The 20,045-nt window shown below is 36.7% G+C and overlaps 1 protein-coding gene across 3 annotated transcripts in view; it reads left to right on the top strand.

Moving 5' to 3' along the window:
* The window catches only part of BTBD7 (BTB domain containing 7), an 83,316-nt gene that overhangs the window by 23,453 nt on the left and 39,818 nt on the right, over positions 1–20,045 (top strand). The window contains exons 2-4 of one of the 3 annotated variants that reach the window (XM_007454728.1): positions 12,072–12,259; positions 12,830–13,909; positions 17,964–18,975. The exons of 1 other annotated variant lie outside the window; for it this stretch is intronic. In XM_007454728.1, the coding sequence (XP_007454790.1) occupies positions 12,178–12,259; positions 12,830–13,909; positions 17,964–18,010 (1,209 nt within the window). In that variant the 5' untranslated portion in view covers positions 12,072–12,177 and the 3' untranslated portion in view covers positions 18,011–18,975. Of the gene's footprint in view, positions 1–12,071; positions 12,260–12,829; positions 13,910–17,963; positions 18,976–20,045 lie in introns of those variants that run through there. One more of the 3 variants, XM_007454726.1, reaches the window with a different exon arrangement.

The raw sequence follows: 20,045 nt of genomic DNA, 5'->3' as shown, positions 1-20,045 counted from the left end.
CAAAAAAAAAAAAAAAAAAAAAATTTTTATTGGTAGAACTAAGATTGAGAAACAGTGTAGTATGTAACACTTTATCGTTTAATTCTGTAGATAGAGTTTAATTACCAAATATGCAGGAAGAATGTATGAAAAGTAGAATAAGCTTACGGATTATAGATATATCAACTGTAAATTAAAATGTATTACTTAAAATTAGATCCTGGAGGAGAGGGTTAGGAGGAAGAAGATACTAGCTGATTTCAGTATTGCTCATAGTAGGGAGCCAGTGGATAGTAGCCAGAAAATAGGGAATTTGGGTATTATATAAAAATATTAGTAAAGGTACTTGTGGGGTAGGGAGAGACTAGGTTGAAGTAGACAGGGGGAGCAACTAGTCTTTGAATATATCTTATTTTGTGGTTTTTGACTTTAGACTCATCTAAACATTTTGCAGAATTATGTAGCAAAAGTTAATTAAAAATGCTGTGCCTAAAAATCAAAAGTGAAATAAAAGTGTACTTCCAGTTAGTGATGTAATCACCCAGAGCAAACTATTCCAAGTGACTTACATACACAGTAATTTATAGGATATCCTGAGTTGGGTATATCCTAAGGGTAAAAAAGAATTGCCAGAAAAAAAAAGATTTTCATTTATCGTAATGTTGATGATAGTGTTGACACTTTAATTCTTGGCTATTGTGTGTGTATTGTGGGATAAAATAAATGAACAATTATGTAGGCAGTGTTGAGAACAGGGTTTTGACATGTGAGAAAGGAGAAACACGTGTAAAGTTAATGAGATTAAGTAAAAACCCTCTAAACCTGAATTTGAATTGGAAGCATCAGTATACACTCAGGATGTATGTGTATCTAAATACACATGTGTAGAAAATTCCCTAACTCTTGTACTAAAAGGGCAGTCAGCACCCCCTAGCACCCAGACTGTGGTTTCTAAATACCACTTTTCACTGAAAGGAATTAAGGCTCCTTTAAAGAGATGGCTGATGACAGGTCTAAGGTAAGAAAAATACAAGATATGCCTAGAATAAGGTATAACCCTAGAAAGCAAAGAAGCTCTCAGAGACAAGTAGTGTTGTGTCGTATGATCTCAGGGACCAATTTGAATAAGCTTCCACTGTCCAAATATGGGACAATTTGAGCCTCAGTTGGGATAAATACAAATAATTGAAACCCATCAAATATGTTTAAATCCATGAACACATAATTTTTTTAACTTGCTGATCATCTTTAGAGAATGCTAGGATGTTAATTGTTTTGAAAATTAGTAAATAAAGGTAAAGAATCATTTATTCTTACCTTTCTGTGCAAACAACTGAATAGTTGATGAGTTCCTCTTACAGAAGTATTCCAGCTAATGAATAAAGAAGGAGTGATAGAATATCACCATGTTGCAGCCCCTAATGAATTAATGACTCTAGTTGGTGATTACTGTTAATTGTTAATATTAGAGAATGAGAAGTAGACTTTTGGTACCTATTGTTGGAAGTAACATCACCACATGTGAAGCAGTCTTGACAAAATAAACTTTAAAAGTACAAAAATGACACTAAATCTGATTAAGTTGTTAGATCTATAAATTTCTGTAAATACAGGGCTGAGAGAAACATATTAAGCTACATCATGGTGATGAATTTGCCAAAATTCAGACTATGGGAAACTACCATATAACCTGATTTCTTCAACAACAACAAGGAAAAAAAAATTGCAAGGGGGAAAGGGTTGGGGAGGGACCTTTTAAAGGAGATTTAAGAGACATAGTCGTCCAGTCACGATGCATGGGCCTTATCTGGATCCTGATTCAAACAAAGAAAAAGTAAAACAGTGGTGGAAATGTCAACACTGCCTGGGAAGTTCATATTAAGGAATTGTTGTTCATAATTTTAGATGTGATAGTGGTACTGTAGTTGCTCTTTTGTATCCTTTCTTTTAGAGATTCATAAGGAAGTATTTACAGATGAAATAATATGCTATCTGGGATTTGCTTCAAAATAATCCAGAGAGATTGGGTAGAGAGTGGATTGGGATGTAGTGATACAGGACTGCCACAAATTAGTAACTACTGAAACTTGGTAATTGTTGAGCTTTGTCTGACTGTTCTCTCTACTTTTGTTATATTTTTCTCTCCTTTATTACAGAAGCTGCAAAAGTATCTCCTGCACAGGAGGAAAAAATAAGTGATAGATAGGAAGGAGTGAAAATAGAGAAGCATAGTCATATTTGTCTTTGGTGTTTGAATGCTAAGGGATTTGATATTTGTGGAGTATAATCCACAATCCAGAAACTTTTTATTGTTCACCAACAATGAGGACCCAACTCAGCCAAAAGTAAATAAATAAAATAAACTTATTTATTAAAAAAAAAAGACTTGTGACCAAAACAACAGTGTAGTTAGACATATAGACGCATAAGGAAGACATGGCTGTTCCCATCAGAAAGGTTGGTATAGAACTGAGAACTTTTTGTTTGTTTTGTGGTACGCAGGCCTCTCATTGTCGTGGCCTCTGCCGTTGCGGAGCACAGGCTCCGGACGCGCAGGCTCAGCGGCCATGGCTCACGCGCACAGTCACTCCGCGGTATGTGGGATCTTCCCGGATCGGGGCGCGAACCCATGTTCCTGTATCGGCAGGCGGACTCTCAACCACTGCGCTACCAGGGAAGTCCAGCCCCTTGTTGTTTTTGTTTTTTTGCGGTACGCGGGCCTCTCGCTGACGTGGCCTTTCCCGCTGCGGAGCACGGGCTCCGGACGCTCAGGCTCAGCGGCCATGGCCCACGGGCCCAGCCGCTCCGCAGCATGCGGGATCCTCCCGGCCCGGGGCGCAAACCCATGTCCCCAGCATCGGCAGGCGGACTCTCAACCACTGCGCCACCAGGGAAGCCCAGAACTGAGGACTTTTAAGGTACTTCCTTCTTTAGGGGGAAAAACACTGAATTAGGGATCAGAATGACTGGTATCTAGTTTTATCTTTGCCGTTTTACTATATATTAATATTTTACTTTGGATAAGTCACTTCATCTTTTTACCTTAATTACCTAATTCAGAGATTAGAGAATGAAGCCTGTCCTATGTACATTGAAGACTTAATGTGAGGATAAAATGACTTAATGTGTAGAAAAGCATTTTGTAAACTATATATCCCTGTTTGAAGATACTCCTGCTGCAGTCATTAAAAGAATGTAAAAAAGGGGAGCACATGTCATTGCTTTTTTAGTGGGGCCTTTTTTTCCATTTACTTTTTTAAAATTATGATTAAAGATATGTATAACATTAAATTTAACATTTTAACCAGTTTTAAGTGTACATTCACATTGTTGTGCAACCATCACCACCATCCATCTCCAGAACTTTTCATTTTCTCCAATGGAAACTCTGTACCATCAAACACTAACTCCCCAGTCCCTGGCAACCTCCATTATTCTTTCTGTCCCTGTGATTTTAACTACTGTAGATGCCTCATATAAGTAGCGTCATATAACATTAGTCCTTCTGTGCCTGGCTCATTTCACTTAACATCATATCCTCAAGGTTTATCCATGTTGTAGCATGTATTAGAATTTCCTTCATTTTTAAGGCTGAATGATATCCCACTGTACATATATACCACACTTTGTTCATCCGTTTGTCTGTCGATGGACATTTAGTTTGCTTCCACCTTTTGGGTGTACCACCCTGTTTGAGTCCCTGTTTTCTTAGTGGGGGGGGGGGGGTTATATAGCCAGAGGTGGAATTGCTGGATCATATGGTAATTCTACATTTAATTTTATTTTTAAATTTAATTTTTAGATGGATCATGGTGCTTTTTTTTTAAACTGTACTGTTTATATATTTTGAAATATCTCAGAAGAGTCATATTTGAGGCTGTATGCACACTGTGATCTATACTTTTTTTTTCCCTAAGAAATGTTTTTTTACTCCCAAGAACTAGTGCAGTTTTTAAATCACACTCTTGTAAGAGGCTTAGGCTGTATGTGTGGAATATGGATCCTGAGAAACAATTTTTGGACTGAAGAGCTCAAAGAATGTTTACAAACAAGTCTTTCCTTATTAAACGGTTATTTAAAAAAAATCTGATTTCATTCAGCTGTTTTCAGCTCAATACTTCCTATATGCCAGGCACTGTTCTATGTGCTGAGGATTTAGTGTCAAATAAATGAAGTTCTGGCTCAGTGTAAGTGGAGCTTACATTGTAGCATGAGACAGTTAACAAGCAAACAAGTATATATTCAGTAATTTCAAGTGCTGAAAAGTGCTACAAAGAAAAGTAAAGTGAAGAAAGGGGATAGAGAATGATGGGATGGGACAGGATGTTGTTTTTAGAGGATGATTAGGGAAGGCGTCTTTGAGGAGACGGCATTTGAGCAAAGGCCTGAATAAAGTGAGAGAGTGAACCGTGTGAAGACTTTGTGGAAAAGTGCTACTGATGAAGGGAATAGCAGGTCCCAAGGTGGGAGCTTTTAAAGGAGACAACTCAGAAGTTAAATGAAGATCTATCTCAATCAGTACCCGGTACCCATATGAGGAAATGGATTGGTTTAAGATATCTCATTGGAAAGAAAAGAGAAAAATAAAGATGGAAAAAATGTTAGGGAAATTGATTTGTATATTCTGTTAATGATTTTCGAACTTTGGGGACTTCCCTGGTGGTCCAGTGGGTAAGACTCCACACTCCCCGCGTTCCGTCCCTGGTCGGGGAGATAGATCCCGCGTGCCGCAACGAAGATCTGGCACAGCCAAAATAAACAGATAGATACATACATACATACAACTTTGATAATTCTGGAATCACGGTGGGTGATAGAGGCTTAAGGGCTTGTATACTATTCACTTATGTATATTTGAAATTTTTCATGCTACAGTTTAAAATCGGAAATATGTAAATATGAAAGAGCAAATAACATTTTTTCTAAATATAAAAATTAAAATGTACTACATTATTTCTGACAAATGTTATAATTTTATAAAATACTGTTTATTTCATTTGATGTTGAAATATTTATATATATATTATTAATGGGTGATAAAATGAAACGTTCCTGAAACGGAAGGATTTTGCCTGTCTAAATATTTTTTCAAATGAGCTCTGTGCTGCTTGAAGAGAAATATAGTAATAACTATTCTATTTTACTTTGCCTGGAAGAGATTTCCTTAGATAAGTGAATTTTTAACCTTAGCCATAAAGCTTCACAAATGTATATTTTCTGATGACAATAGTTTTTTGATGGCAGTGTTTGTAAATTTTTTCAAACTTTAAATTGTGGTAAAATATAACACAAAATTTACCATCTTAACCATTTGTAAGTGTACAATTAATGGTATTACATATTGTTGTGCGTACATACTGTTGTGCATCTGTCACTACCACCCATCTCCAGAACTCTTCATCTTTCAAAACTGAAACTCTCTACCCATTAAACACTAACTCCCCATTCCCTTGTTCCCACCTCCAGCCCATGGACACTACCATTCTGTTTTCTGTTTCTATGATTTTAACTACTCTAATTGCCTCATGTAAGTGGAATCATACAGTATTGGTCTTTTTGTAACTGACGTTTCACAGCATAACGTCTTTAAAGTTCATCCATGTTGTAGCATGTATCAGAATTTCCTTCCTTTTTAAGCCTGAGTAACATTCCATTGTACATACCACATTTTGCTTTTCATCAGTTGATGGACACTTGGGTTGCTGCCATGTTTTAGCTACTGTGAATAATGCTACTATGAACATGGGTGTACAAATATGTCTTTGAGACCCTGCTTTTAGTTCTTTTGGGTATATAGCCAGAAGTTAAATTGCTGGATCATATGGTAAATCTATTTTTAATATTTTGAGGAACTTCTGTGCTGTTTGCTACAGTAGCCATTTCCACAGTGCACAACAGTGCATGAAGTTTCCAGCTCTCCACATCCTTGCCCAACATTTGTTACTTTCTGTTTCATTGATAATAGCCATCCTAATAGGTTTGAGGTGGTATCTCATTGCGGTTTTGATTTGCATTTCCCTAATGATTAGTGATGTTGTCTTTTCGTGTGCTTATTTGGCTATTCATATATCTTCTTTGGAAAAATGTCTATTCAAGTCCTTTTCCCATTTTCTAATCAGATTTTGTTGTTGTTGTTGAGTTGTAGGAAATTTATATTCTGGATATTAATCCCTTATCAGATATATGATTTGCAAATATTTTCTCCCATTCTGTGGGTTTATGATTAATTCACTTTCAAAAACGAGGTTGACCAAAATAAAATTGAAGTCCCTTTTAGCTCCATGAGTCTGACTTCTCTGCCTTAATAAGTATGTTTAATGGAACGTAAGTTCACCTCAGTGAGTTGCTACTATCATAAACATTCTTGTTCTGTGTCACTGGAATGAATAGGGTTTGTCGTACTGGGTGGAGGTCATCTGCCTCTGTGTTAGATGGCCCTAGAGAGACATATGAGCCTAGTTGGTGGCTTTCTAAACTTTCACTCTGATCTCATCTATTTGGAGATGCCTTCAAAAGGCAAAGGTCTCTTGCTGACTGCTTCTGATTTACTGTTCACAGTCTCTTTTTGTTTTGTTGTTCTTATTAGGTGTCCAAGGATAGAACTGAAGGTTACAATACCTGTGACTTTAGGCAAGTTACTAACCTCTCAGACTCATCAGTTTAAAAAAGTGGGGAGCAGTATTTGGAGAATTAAATGGGTTTAATACATATAAAGGCTCTAAGAACAGAGTCTGGCATATAGTAAACCCTCAATAAATGTTAGTTGTTATGTTAAGTAAAACATGTTTGGGTAATGAGAATGGGCATATGAAGTTATATTCTTTTAACTTAGTTGTTTTTTTTTTTTTTCTTTTTAAGCTTTATTTCCATCTCCTCTGAAAATGTGAGATTTGGCTATAGAAGTGATCATTCATCCCACTTTGCCTCATTAGGCCTCGGCTGTACCCCTTTTCACTCTCAAGCATCCTGATTTGAATGATATGATTTGAATGATGTGGTCACCTTAGATTTGACAGAAGTGAAATATTACTATAGTTTTGCATTTCTTTTTAATTATAATTGTTTTTCATAATCACATATGCCCCACATTCCTGTTCTTCTATAATTATCCGTAAAAATCGGACTAAGTGGAAAGCATGTTTAAATTCCAGAGTCCAATTGCCTTTTTTTTCTCTGTACACTAACATTTAATATAGAAGTAACCCCCCTCCCCATCCTCATTTTCCAAATCAATAAGTATTACAGCTTCAGCGGATTTTAGGAACCCTGTTTTGACGTAATTTATAGATGTTGCAACCCATACATTTCAGTTTAGGTTTACAAAAACTGAGACTCATAGAAGTTAAATGTAGCTTATCCTGTGTAAGTGGTAAATTAGTGACAAGAGGGAGAACTCTATCCCAGATACCTGACACTCATTGTTCTCTCTGCTGCCTAAAGTGTAACAAGTATTTTTATGCAAAGGTCAGAGTTTTCTAAAGTGTGTTCTGCAAGTCCATTCTTTTAATGCTCTGTGGGGCAAAGGGCCTCCTTTAGATTATGCTGAATACTTCCTCTTGGAGGTTCACAATGCACCTTACCACTTTAAAGATGCCAAAAAGTTCTGAAGTAAAGAAAAGTAAAGCTTTGTTTAATACTGCATTTTCCAAACATTGCGAAAACTGTTTGGAAATGCTAGCCTAGGGATTTTGGGAGGAGAGAGAGGTTGATTTTTGGTTTTGAAATTTTTTTCATAGGGTTGTTAATTCTCTCTTGCATTCAGCATGGTTTTTCTCCCTTAGTTGGGTCTACTACAATCACTGAAGCTTCTTTTAAGCCAGTTGGATCCTCTGATTGAGATTGGTCATGTCAACTGTTAACAGAAGGAGCTCCCCCAGAAAGGTGATTCTAGGAAAAGGGTTTATGAGTTCTCTAGGGCTATTTGCATCCTCTGGGCCTCTCCCAGTCCCATAGGCCTTTCCTTTCCCTTTCCTTTCCTGTCATATCATCCAAAGATTAGATTTCATCTTGTTCTGTGTAGGATACAGACAAAGCTTGCCTGGAATGAAAACATCCCTGGAGAGGTAAGACTGTGACTGACTCTCACTTCCAGCATTTAAAGGCAGTGGATTCGATTAAGAAAGAAATAACATCATACTGCGTTCCACTTGGCATGAGGTTTTGGTTACCTAAGAAATAAATTGTTCTCTGAGAATTTTGAGAGATACAGCTTTAGTAACTTAGTCAGGGTTACCCCCAGGATTTGGGATTGGGGACACAGGGTGGACTTAAGGGTTATATCTGATCCAGAAAAGATTCTCCCACCAAGTCTTTCCAAGACCTGTGTTTATTTTAGTACTAGAGCTCTAGTAGAAGATATTAATGTCACCCAAATCAGTTCATCTTGAAGGGGATTTCCATTGACTAGGAGCTACCAGGAAGAGACTCTGTCCCTAAGTCCCAAAGACATTTTTATTTCAAGCCACATCACCAGAGTGAGACCCCAGCTGTCCTGGTGGCGCTAATTATAGTGGCAAATGGCCAAGCATCTATATCTCAGCTGTGACTTCTCTAGTGCTTGCTAGGTGTTCTTGTGTCTTCAGTGGGTCTGGTGATGTCTTCTAACCCTTCTGTGGTTGCTTTAGAATATCTAATTGTGCTCATCATAAAACTGAGATTTTTTTTAAGGCATTTTTGGCATGGTTTAAATCTCAAGCAGACCAATGTAATAATGTTTGGTGTCCCTGCAAACTGTACAAAATTCTCAGATGAAGATAATTCTCGTATATGTGTGTGCACGCATTTGTGTGACAAAGTGAGAACAGTTAACTCTGTCCACTTCTATAGATGCTCTGACTTTTCTTCATCTGGAAGCAAGCCTCCATTCTTCCTTGGTTTGTTTTGACAGCATACTTTGTGCTATGTTAGTGGGTTTACTCTGCAGTCATTAGAAATCAAAAAGCAAAACAGAACAACAACAACAAAAAATGAAGTTCCAACAACATGGAACTTCAAGAATTGAAGTTGGAAGAATGGAACTTCCTTCCTTAAAGAAGGAAGTAAGACGAGGACTACCATTAGAGTGACACTTTATTATTTATTTTTTTAACATCTTTATTGTAGTATAATTGCTTTATAATGGTGTGTTAGTTTCTGCTTTATAACAAAGTGAATCAGCTATACGTAAACATACATCCCCATATCTCCTCCCTCTTGTGTCTCCCTCCCGCCCTCCCCATCTCATCCCTCTAGGTGGTCACAAAGCACTGAGCTGATCTCCCTGTGCTATGCAGCTGCTTCCCACTAGCTATCTGTTTTACATTTGTTAGTGTATATATGTCCATGCCACTCTCTCACTTCATAGAGTGACACTTAAGAAACACTTTATCAGCACTTTCCACCATCCACCATTACTTCCAGATTTAATGCTCATCTTTTTAATCTTTTTTTTTCTCATTTTGGTAAAGGCTTTTATTTTGCATGTTTTTATTCTGGATTTTTCTTAATATACTTCAAACTATTTTTGAGAAAGGATTGCCTATGCTGTTTCTATGTTTTAAATACAAATCTTTAGTGACTGAGAATAGGATTTGACCTGTAAATGAGGCCACAGACTTGGCTTTCCAGGATCCTATTTTCTTTTCCTTTCTTTCTTTCTTTTTTTTTTTAATATTTAACTGTGGTTGATTTACAATATTGTGTTAGTTTCAGGTGTATATCTTCAGATTCTTTTCCATTATAGGTTATTACAAGATATTGAATATAGTTCCCTGTGATATGTAGTAAATCCTTGTTGTTTATTTTATATATAGTGCTGTGTATCTGTTAATCCCTTATCCCTCCCCTTCCCTTTTCCCCTTTGGTAACCATAAGTTTGTTTTCTGTGTCTGTGCGTCTGTTTCTGGTTTGTAAATAAGTTGATTTGTATTGTTTTTTAGAGACCCTATTTTCTTTTAAGGAACCAGTAAAAATGCCTGATAGAACCTTGAAACTTTTTAAGGAGCTCAATTTGAAACCTAAGATTTATTACTTAGACTTACTGTTTTTTAAAGTTTGAACTGAAACTAACATAGGCACATTTAGTTTCCATTTTATAAAAGTTGACAACATTCAAAGTGAATTACCAAAAATTGCTTTTTCTACCTTTTTAATATTTAAGAATAGAAAACTGTGAATTTACGTACGCTGAGCATCAACCTTTAAGAAAATGACTTTTCTGGAAGAAGTAATTTTCTTGATTAAACCCTCTGGATTCCTTGCTGGGTAGCTCTTAACAGAATGTACTGTCGGGCTTCCCTGGTGGCACAGTGGTTAAGAATCCGCCTGCCGATGCAGGGGACATGGGTTCAAGCCCTGGTCCGGGAAGATCCCACATGCCGCGGAGCAACTAAACCTGTGTGCCACAACTACTGAGCCTGCCCTCTAGAGCCCCGAGCCACAGCTACTGAGCCCTCGTGCCACAACTACTGAAGCCCATGCACCTAGAACCCGTGCTCTGCAACAAGAGAAGCCACTGCAATGAGAAGCCTGCACAGCACAGCGAAGAGTAGCCCCCGCTCACTGCAACTAGAGAAGGCCCATGTGCAGCAACGAAGACCCAACACAGCCAAAAATAATAATAATAAATAAAATAAATATTTTTTAAAAATCTAAAAAAAAAACCAGAACGTACTGTCACATCTCTTGCTGCTGAGCATCAGTAATGTGCACTGAAGTAAAAAGTCTATAATGTGCTGTGTTCTAGGGTAGGTAGGTAAATTTCCAATAGGAAATTAAATTTGCTCATGTGAGCATACGATTTGATTGAAGTTACTGCTACTTTGCATAATATGTAATTAGTAGAACGTTTCCCAGTTTTCTCTTGAACACTGTAGGTAGATAATTCTATGCTTAGATAAACAAATTTCCACATATTTATAGTAGGAAAAGATTGAAGGAAAGGACAAATGTAGAGTGATTTTCTTAAACTTGAATTCCTAAGGTTACACTGTGTAAGAGAGATGAAAATAAATTCCAAGAATCTTGACATAGTTCTGTTTTCCAGCAGGTTTTTTATGATATGTATGTGTGTGTGTTTAACACTTATTTGTTAAAACGTTTCATCCTTAATTATGAGGCCAGATTGACTGCCTACTGGTTGGTTTCCTAACAGTTCCAATAATAGATTTTGAGTTGTGTTTTCTCTTAAGCCATTATTGCTTTTGGTCAAATAAATTTTATATATCTGGATGGTATAAATATTTTGAAGCATTCCTGTTAACACTCAGAGAATTTCTTCTCTTTGCGCTTATATCTTCTGTTTGTAGCTCTGAGAGTTAAGGTTCCGTGATGTAGAATTTAATCTCTAATTGTTAAAATTATCTCTTAAACTGGTACTACCCTGTCCCTGTTAAGTCATAATATCAGGTAAAAGAAAGTAGTGTTTTTATTTCAGGGCTTTATGGAGAGGAATGATAAAAGTTTTTGTTTTTCCTTGTGTCTCCTCACTGTACTTATTATAACTTCTCTCAAAATTGCTATAGAACAAGTAGCCTAAAGATAATTTAGTTTGAACTGTCCACCTTTCCTTCCCCCTCTTTCAGTAAAATGCCTAATTACACAGATTAAGGATCAATTTAAACAATTTTATCTAAGGTAGAAAAACAACAAACCATTCAACTATCTGTTCTCTGTATGTCTGCATCAACATACATGCATTTGCACTACTGGTATCAAACACCTCTTAAGTGTTTGTAAATGGCTTAGAATGTTAGATTATATTGACTGGTGGTTGCCTCTAAGGAAAAAAAATTTTTTGAAAAGTTTCTTTTTAGTCTAAATACTTTTCCCTGTGATTTGAAATATTCTTTCTGTAACTATATTTAAATAAGTCTGATATGTTACTTTTTACTTTCTTAGAAAGTATATAATTGGTACCTTTTATGGCTCAAGATTACAGATAGTACTGATTCATAGTTCAGCTGTTTACATTTTCTGAAATTTTTACATGTGAATTTTACAGCATGTCATTATTTGCAAATAAAAGCAGTTTTCAGTAGCTTGCTTTTTTTTTAACTGTACAATTTGAGATACATTTGAAAAAATGAATTAAATTATTTTTGTTTCATATCAAGAAATGGATGAAAAGAGGCTACTGGATCCAGGGTTGAAAGTTCGTAAAGGCCTCTGGGATTATACTCTGAAGAACCAGCAGATGGAATGCCTGAGTGACTGAAGAAAATGGGTGCTAATGCATCTAACTATCCTCATTCATGTTCCCCGAGGGTAGGGGGAAATTCTCAAGCCCAACAGACTTTTATAGGTAACTGTTTCAGTTTTTCTAACTTCATTTTCTTTTGTGAGTATAAATAGAATCGGGTTTTCGGTGGTCTTTTTGGATTAAAAAAAGGATTAAGCTATGGAAAAAGTTATTACAGATAATAATTCTGTAATATCCAGATTTTTTCCCATCAAATGTAAATCTGGCTTATATGATTTTTATCCTAAGCAAGCTGCTGTTGCACAGTTGAGCTTTTCTTTGGTTGTCTTAACCATAATTGCCAATTACCCTAGGAAAACTAGGAATCTCCATTGGTGTGGAAATAGCAAAATATGTTTCTTGTGTCTTGGTCCATTTATTTTGCCCATACAAATGCAGCATTTTTTACAATTAATAATCTGCTTTGTTTGTCCCTGTTCTTTCTTTAGTATAAAAATGAGTTATCTGAACTCTTTAGTCTTCCTTTATGAAAACAGAAATCAGTTTTACTTGAATGGTTCAGAAATGTCTGTCTGTAAATATTTTTAGCACAAAATGCGTATTAAATTGAATGCTGAAAATGACTGTCACGAAAAAAGAGACAAGTTTTCATTTGTTTAATTTCCTTCTTAGGGACATCATCCTATTCTCAGCAAGGCTATGGTTGTGAATCAAAATTATATAGCCTTGACCATGGCCATGAGAAACCACAAGACAAAAAAAAGAGAACCTCTGGCCTTGCCACCCTCAAGAAGAAGTTTATCAAGCGTCGAAAATCTAATAGGTCTGCTGATCACGCCAAGCAGATGCGAGAACTCCTCTCTGGGTGGGATGTTCGAGATGTCAATGCATTAGTGGAGGAATATGAGGGAACTTCAGCCTTAAAGGAGCTTTCTCTACAAGCCAGTTTGGCTAGACCAGAAGCCCGGACATTGCAGAAAGATATGGCCGATCTTTATGAGTACAAGTATTGTACTGATGTAGACTTAATATTTCAAGAAACTTGTTTTCCTGTTCATCGTGCCATTTTGGCGGCAAGATGTCCATTTTTTAAAACACTACTTTCTTCCTCACCCGAGTATGGGGCAGAGATCATAATGGACATCAGTACAGCTGGTATAGATATGCCCATGTTTTCTGCGTTGTTACACTACCTTTATACAGGAGAGTTTGGAATGGAGGACTCAAGGTTTCAAAATGTTGATATCCTCGTTCAGCTTAGTGAAGAATTTGGAACACCAAATTCCCTTGATGTAGATATGCGTGGACTCTTTGATTACATGTGTTATTATGATGTCGTCCTTAGTTTTTCTTCAGACTCTGAACTGGTTGAAGCTTTTGGTGGAAATCAGAACTGTTTAGATGAAGAGCTCAAAGCTCATAAGGCTATTATTTCAGCACGGTCCCCATTTTTTCGAAATTTATTACAAAGGAGGATACGGACTGGTGAAGAAATCACAGACCGAACTTTAAGGACTCCCACAAGAATTATATTAGATGAGTCCATTATACCAAAAAAATATGCGAAAGTTATATTACACTGTATGTATACTGACGTGGTGGACCTCTCCGTTTTGCACTGTAGCCCCTCTGTGGGGAGTCTCAGTGAAGTTCAGGCTCTCGTCGCAGGGAAGCCAAACATGACTAGGGCAGAAGAAGCCATGGAACTTTACCACATAGCACTGTTCTTGGAATTTAACATGCTTGCACAAGGTATGAAATTCTGATTTTTAATCTTGATTTCTAAAATGACATATTTGTCTTCCAAATTGAAAACACAACCAATATGTTCCATGATTTCAGTGTCTGGGATGTAACAGGGTCAGTTTTTTCAAATCTGTAGTTATGACATCTGAGACAGAATGAGGGTTAGTTTTAATGTGGCTCTTCATTTGGTATTAAAACCAAGCATCCAAAACTAAAGACTAAGCAATAGATGAGACTTGAGGCTCTTTCTTCCCTAATGTAAGATGATAGGTGTGGGAATATATAATTACCCAGCTACCATCCACCTACACCCTGTCTGCTCTTGAGCTTTGAGCTAGCCCTGTTTCCCAGATTTTAAGGTTATTCTTGATCTAAGACTCCTTGGGTGACTTAGATTCTCATATTTACACCAGTGCCTTATGGATTCTTAAATATTTAGAATAAGAATGAAAGTTCATTACAGAAATGAAGATAGTCCCATTTGGATACAAATTAATTGAATCAAAGAATTGGGCAAGGTTTCTGACGTAAATTTTAAAATATTCTATATCTTTTCAAGTTCAACTTGTACCTCAAGCAACAGTTTACAGGGCATAAGGCAGAGTTAGTGCTTAGACTCGTGCCTTCATTTAATATAAACTGAAACTAAGTTAGAATGGCACATTTTGTGTGTTACAAGCAAATAAATACATGAAAGTTACATTAAAAGAATTGTATGTCTCTTGGTAAACATTAGAATCTTAACATTTCAAAGCTGGAAAGAGATCTTCCATGGGAGAGCAAAGGGAATTTGCTAGCTTGACAGAATGCACTCTTAGCTTTCTATGGCTATGTATTAAAAGAAAACAAGCTATATGACATGAAACTACTTGAGAAATTTAGCTGGTGAGGGTTTGCTAAAAGAACACTAGAAGTTGCCAATTAGAAGAGAATGTTAATGGTTTGGGTAAAAGACATTAATTTAAATAAGGAAAGCTAAGCACATTTTTCTAACTTGAAAAAAATGTATGGCTAAATCAACAAATTAATAAGACTCTGAGAAATAAAAATAAAAGCCCCAGTTAAATAACAATGTCAGTGACAAAATGAATGAGATAGATTATCAGAAGACATTATAAACATGAGTGAAAAAGTTAAGATTTCTATTACATAAAGAATCTTTAAAAATCTTATTTTACCATTACCTGTGTAGTAATAGTACTAATTTTGTTTTATTACCATAATCAAAATGTCATTAAAATATTTTCTTACTAGTTTAAAACAAAAATTATTAGTAATAGTAGACTATTAGACATCAGAATATAGGAAAATATGTCACAAAAATAACCTAGCAGTTTGACCTACCATTCTTTCATTCTGTAAAACCAAATTTGTCAGAAAATGCCTCTACAGAAAAATTTAAAGGTTGCAATATTACCAAAAAGAGATAATAATCTCTATTTTCTCAAAATGGCTTTATTTTTTGACAGGTTTAAATAATAAGAAACCAAAATGTACTGTGTATACTTTTTTTAAAAATGGGAAAGCATCCCTTAATGTTTTTTTGTTTTTTTGCTGTTAAGTTTTTAATGGAAAGTAAAATGGTGAGCCAGTTCTTGGATCTTGGATAACACTTGATCTAGAGTTCTTTTATGTTGAGTTAAATTTTTTATATATATAATTTAGCTAGAAATTGTATTTTTTGGAGCACATTTAAAGCTATAAAACAACACTCCTTGCAGAACCTTAATTTTGGTTACTTAAAGCAAGCAAACAAATATTCCCTTAAATTTGGGTGTACGTGGGCATCCCTGGTGGCACAGTGGTTGAGAGTCCGCCTGCCGATGCAGGGGACACGGGTTCGTGCCCCGGTCCGGGAAGATCCCACATGCCGTGGAGCGGCTGGGCCCGTGAGCCATGGCCGCTGAGCCTGTGCTCCGCAACGGGAGAGGCCACAACAGTGAGAGGCCCGCGTACCGAGGAAAAAAAAAAAAAATTGGGTGTACATGACTCTCTGTTTCCTTTAATTATTCAAAATATAGAGTTTGGGTTATTTGGTGTTTTGTTTTTCGCACCCCATGTAGGCCTTATCTTTCTTCCATACCCATTATACTGTTCATACTAGGGTTTATAACAGACCATAACTTCAGGGTAATTTTTACCTATTCCCATGGGAAGGAGAATATTTAGTCACTTGGAGAGGGATTTTATATCATAAAGCCTAAGACCTCAGGCTCTGGTACCAGACAGGCTGGATTTGAATCATTTACTATCGTGTTTTAACTCGTTTGACCTTATAAGTCATCTCTCTAAGCCTGTTTTCTCATTCGTAAAATAAGAATTGTAATGCTATAAGGTAGGTTTATGAGGATTAAAGGAAATAATATATGTTAAGTGATCCGAATAGTGCCCAGTACATAGTAAGCATTCAATAAATGTTAGCTGCTAAATGCTAATCATCACAACATACATTGTTCACTACCACAGTCTTTTCTAAAACTAACTTTTTAAGTTTTAAAAAATAATTTTATAATTATATTGACTAAACCGCATATTGAGAATAGTTTACAGATTTTTTTTAAGTAATTACTGTTTTTAAGATTTTCTTATAATTTTATCACTAGTGAGTTGGTGCATACCACTTATCAAACTGTTGTATCTGGCTGTTTGTCACTCAGCTCTCAGCCAGAGTTCTGCAAGCAGATTAAATCTATAATCCTCTGAGGCATCTATTATGTGTAATGAATTAACATCTTTCCCATGCATCCAGCATGATAGTAGTTACATACCATTTTGGAGAGAATTAAGAAAACAGTCACCGAAATAATTTTCTGTGTTCTATGATTCAGACGAGGACTCCCAGTTAAGAAAGGCTGTGAGACTAGACTAGCAACTTGAGGATAGGACCATATTGTTTTCATCTATGTGTCCCCAGTGCCTGGGGCATGGTAGGCACTCAGTAAATGTTTATGAATTAATGACTGTTACCTTTTATTCCAAATTAGATTTAACTTTAAAAGTTAAAGCCCAGTTTCAAAAGGAGACAAATTCTATCAAGGGAGGCAAGACCTTGAGACAACATATGCCCTTCAAGATGGAGAGGTGATTTAATAGTTTTAAGAACATCATAGGGCTTCCCTGGTGGCGCAGTGGTTAAGAATCCACCTGCCAGTGCAGGGGTCATGGGTTCGAGCCCCGGTCTGGGAAGATCCCACGTGCCACGGAGCAACCAAGCCCATGCGCCACAAATACTGAGCCTATGCTCTACAGTCTGTGGCCACAACTACTGAGCCCACGTGCCACAACTACTGAAGAGCCCATGCTCCGCAATAAGAGAAGCCCGTGCACCGTAATGAAGAGTAGCCCCCGCTCACCACAACTAGAGAAAACCCACACATAGCAACGAAGACCCAACGCAGCCAAAAATTAAATAAATAAATAAATTTATTTTTAAAATTAAAAAAAAAAAAAATAACATCATAAAAAGAGGCAATATAGGCAGACAGCCGGAGTGGTTTGGCAAGTAGATAAAAGGGAGTATTCCTGGCCTACATTGAGAATGTGTTTTATTCAGACAAGTAGGCAGTCACTGTTAAGGAGGTGAATTAACAGGTAATGAGGCCTCAACTTACTGTGTGCCACCCTTTATTAAGCTCCCATGAATACATGAGTTAGTACTTTTTCATTTTGTTTCAGTGATCCATCTGTCCTTGCATTAATATCACTTGCAACCAGGTGGCAAATCCTGACCTCTGCCCCCTCAGTTCCCTTCTAAACACAAGAGACCTGAGGTTTATTTTCAAACGAAGTGAACTAGAGAGATTCCACATCTGGAAATAATGATAAAGAAGGGTGGGGGTAAGGCTCAAGGTTGAAATCTAGAATTATGTGAAAGCCTACAAACTAAATGGTGAAGTCATTCCCTGACCTTCACCTGCTCTGGTCCAAGCCCAGACAGATACAAGACAGTAAATTGGGCTCCAGAAGTGGTGAACAGCCCAAGAGCATATAGACCTGTTTTAGGGTTTCGTGATGGAATTATACAGTGAAAAAGCCAGTATACCTTCCAGTGGTTCTACAGAGAAGACTACAGTCAGCAAGCCTCCTTCTGTAAGAGCTTCCAAGTAGGTATTTACTGCCTCCGTCTTAAATATAAAAACCCTGGACATTTGAGGAAAGCTTCCAAATTGAGACAGAAATAAGAACATAGAAGAAACAGACAGTGAAGGGAGCAGAAGAAAACGTCAGTAGAATCAAGATATCCTTACATAAAAGAGCATTTTATTGAACAATGAGACATAAATAGAATGCTATAAAAGTAAAAACAGGAGCTTTTGGAAATGAAAACTGTAATAGAAGGATTGAAAGGGAAAGTTAAGAAATCTAGAAAGTAAAATAACAGAGAGGGGCAACAGTGGAGACAAATAAGAAAACTAGAGTATTCATCCAGAAAGTGTAACATCTTAAATAATGGCTTTAGAAATATATACTAGAGAAAATGGAAGAGAGGACAGTATCTAAGGAATAATACAATCAATATTGCCAAAGCGAAAGGGATTTCTATATTAAAAGTTTCATCCCTTTCACTAGAAAACACCAGGGAAAAAGAGAAGATTCTGAAATGATTTAGAGAGGAAAGAAATAGTTTCCATACAAGAAATAGGAATCAGAATGTTATTGAACTCTTCAGTAGCAACAACTGAATTACATATTGCCTTTAAAGAGCTGATGGAAAATTGTTTTAAACACAAAATTCTATGCTTAGCCACACTGTCAATCAAGTGTCAGGCTAAATAAATGCATTTTTCAGTCCTGCCTCGAAAAACTTACCTCCCGTCTACCCCTACTCAGGAAGTTACCAAGGATGTGTTCAACTAAATGATGAAGTAAACCAAGAACAAGGAAGTGTGGGATCCAGTAAATGGGGTCTAACACCAGAAAGAAGAAAAGAAAATCCTAGGGACGAGCTGTATGTTAGGTGTAGTGGGCGTCTAGTCTAGACTGGACTAGGAGGAGGAGGAAGGGCTCCAAGAAGTAAATATCTGGGAAGAAATCAATTACCTGAATGTTTGAACATTAAGTGACAAGTGACATTGAAAAAGGTGTTACAGATCTTTTGGTACATTTATGAAGAATTAGCTATTGTTAATTTATAAAAAATGAAGCAAGTGAGAAAAGAGGAAATTAATATTTGCCAGAAAATTTTAAAGTTACATATGGAGGAAAATGTAATTCTAGTACCCAGCCTGGCTCAGCAGTAAGTAGTATTTAAATAGTCATCATAGGGACTTCCCTGGTGGGCCAGTGGTTAAGTGCTTCCACTGCAGGGGGTGTGGGTTCAATCCCTGGTCAGGGAGCTAAGATCCCACATGCCTTGTGGCCAAAAAACCAAAACATAAAACAGAAGCAATATTGTAACAAATTCAATAAAGACTTTAAAAATGGTCCACATCAAGAAAAAAATAGTTATCATAATTTGAGCATTGAATGTTGGTTTAAAAAAATTTCTAAAATTTTATTTTCATAAAATTTTATAAAAATTATAATAGAGATAAATACCAGAAGATACTAAAGTACTAAAAAACTGAGAGTAAGTTGCCTCTGGGAAGCAGGACTGGTGTGGAAGAGAGATAGGGCAGGAGGTTTTATTTTTAGAGTAAGCTTTTTATTGCTAAGTACAAGACTTTCTAAATTATGAGCATACACTGCTTTGATTACAAAATTGATTTTTTATAATAAAATAAAGATATGACATCAGTACCCAGAAGAACCAGAGAGATCTAGATTGGCCACAATCCTGAAGAACTGGGGGATTTATCATATCTATCAGGACTGTTAACTAATGAGATCATGCTTATAATTTTGGTCTACACAGGGCTTTTACTTTCCTCTCATTTGGTTATCTTGACAACCTATGAGTATAGTAGGGCTCAGAGATTAATAACTAGCCTTCTCCTAAGCTTGTAAGTGATGAAGTTGTGACTCATACCAGCTCTTCCAACCCCAAGCCCAGGAATTTGGGCATGGTGAGGCATGGGAGCATTATGAGAACCACTTTTCGAGGATGATGGTGGGAGGCCACTGTGGCCTAGTTGCAGGAACAAATCAGCAGACTAGTGATTGAAGCATCAACTCAGAGGAGCCTCGGCTGTAAGCCTGGTGG

Source organism: Lipotes vexillifer, unplaced genomic scaffold (assembly GCF_000442215.2).
Source record: "Lipotes vexillifer unplaced genomic scaffold, Lipotes_vexillifer_v1.1 scaffold1126, whole genome shotgun sequence".
NCBI lineage: Eukaryota > Metazoa > Chordata > Mammalia > Artiodactyla > Lipotidae > Lipotes > Lipotes vexillifer.
This window is presented reverse-complemented; position numbering and strand designations above follow the sequence as displayed.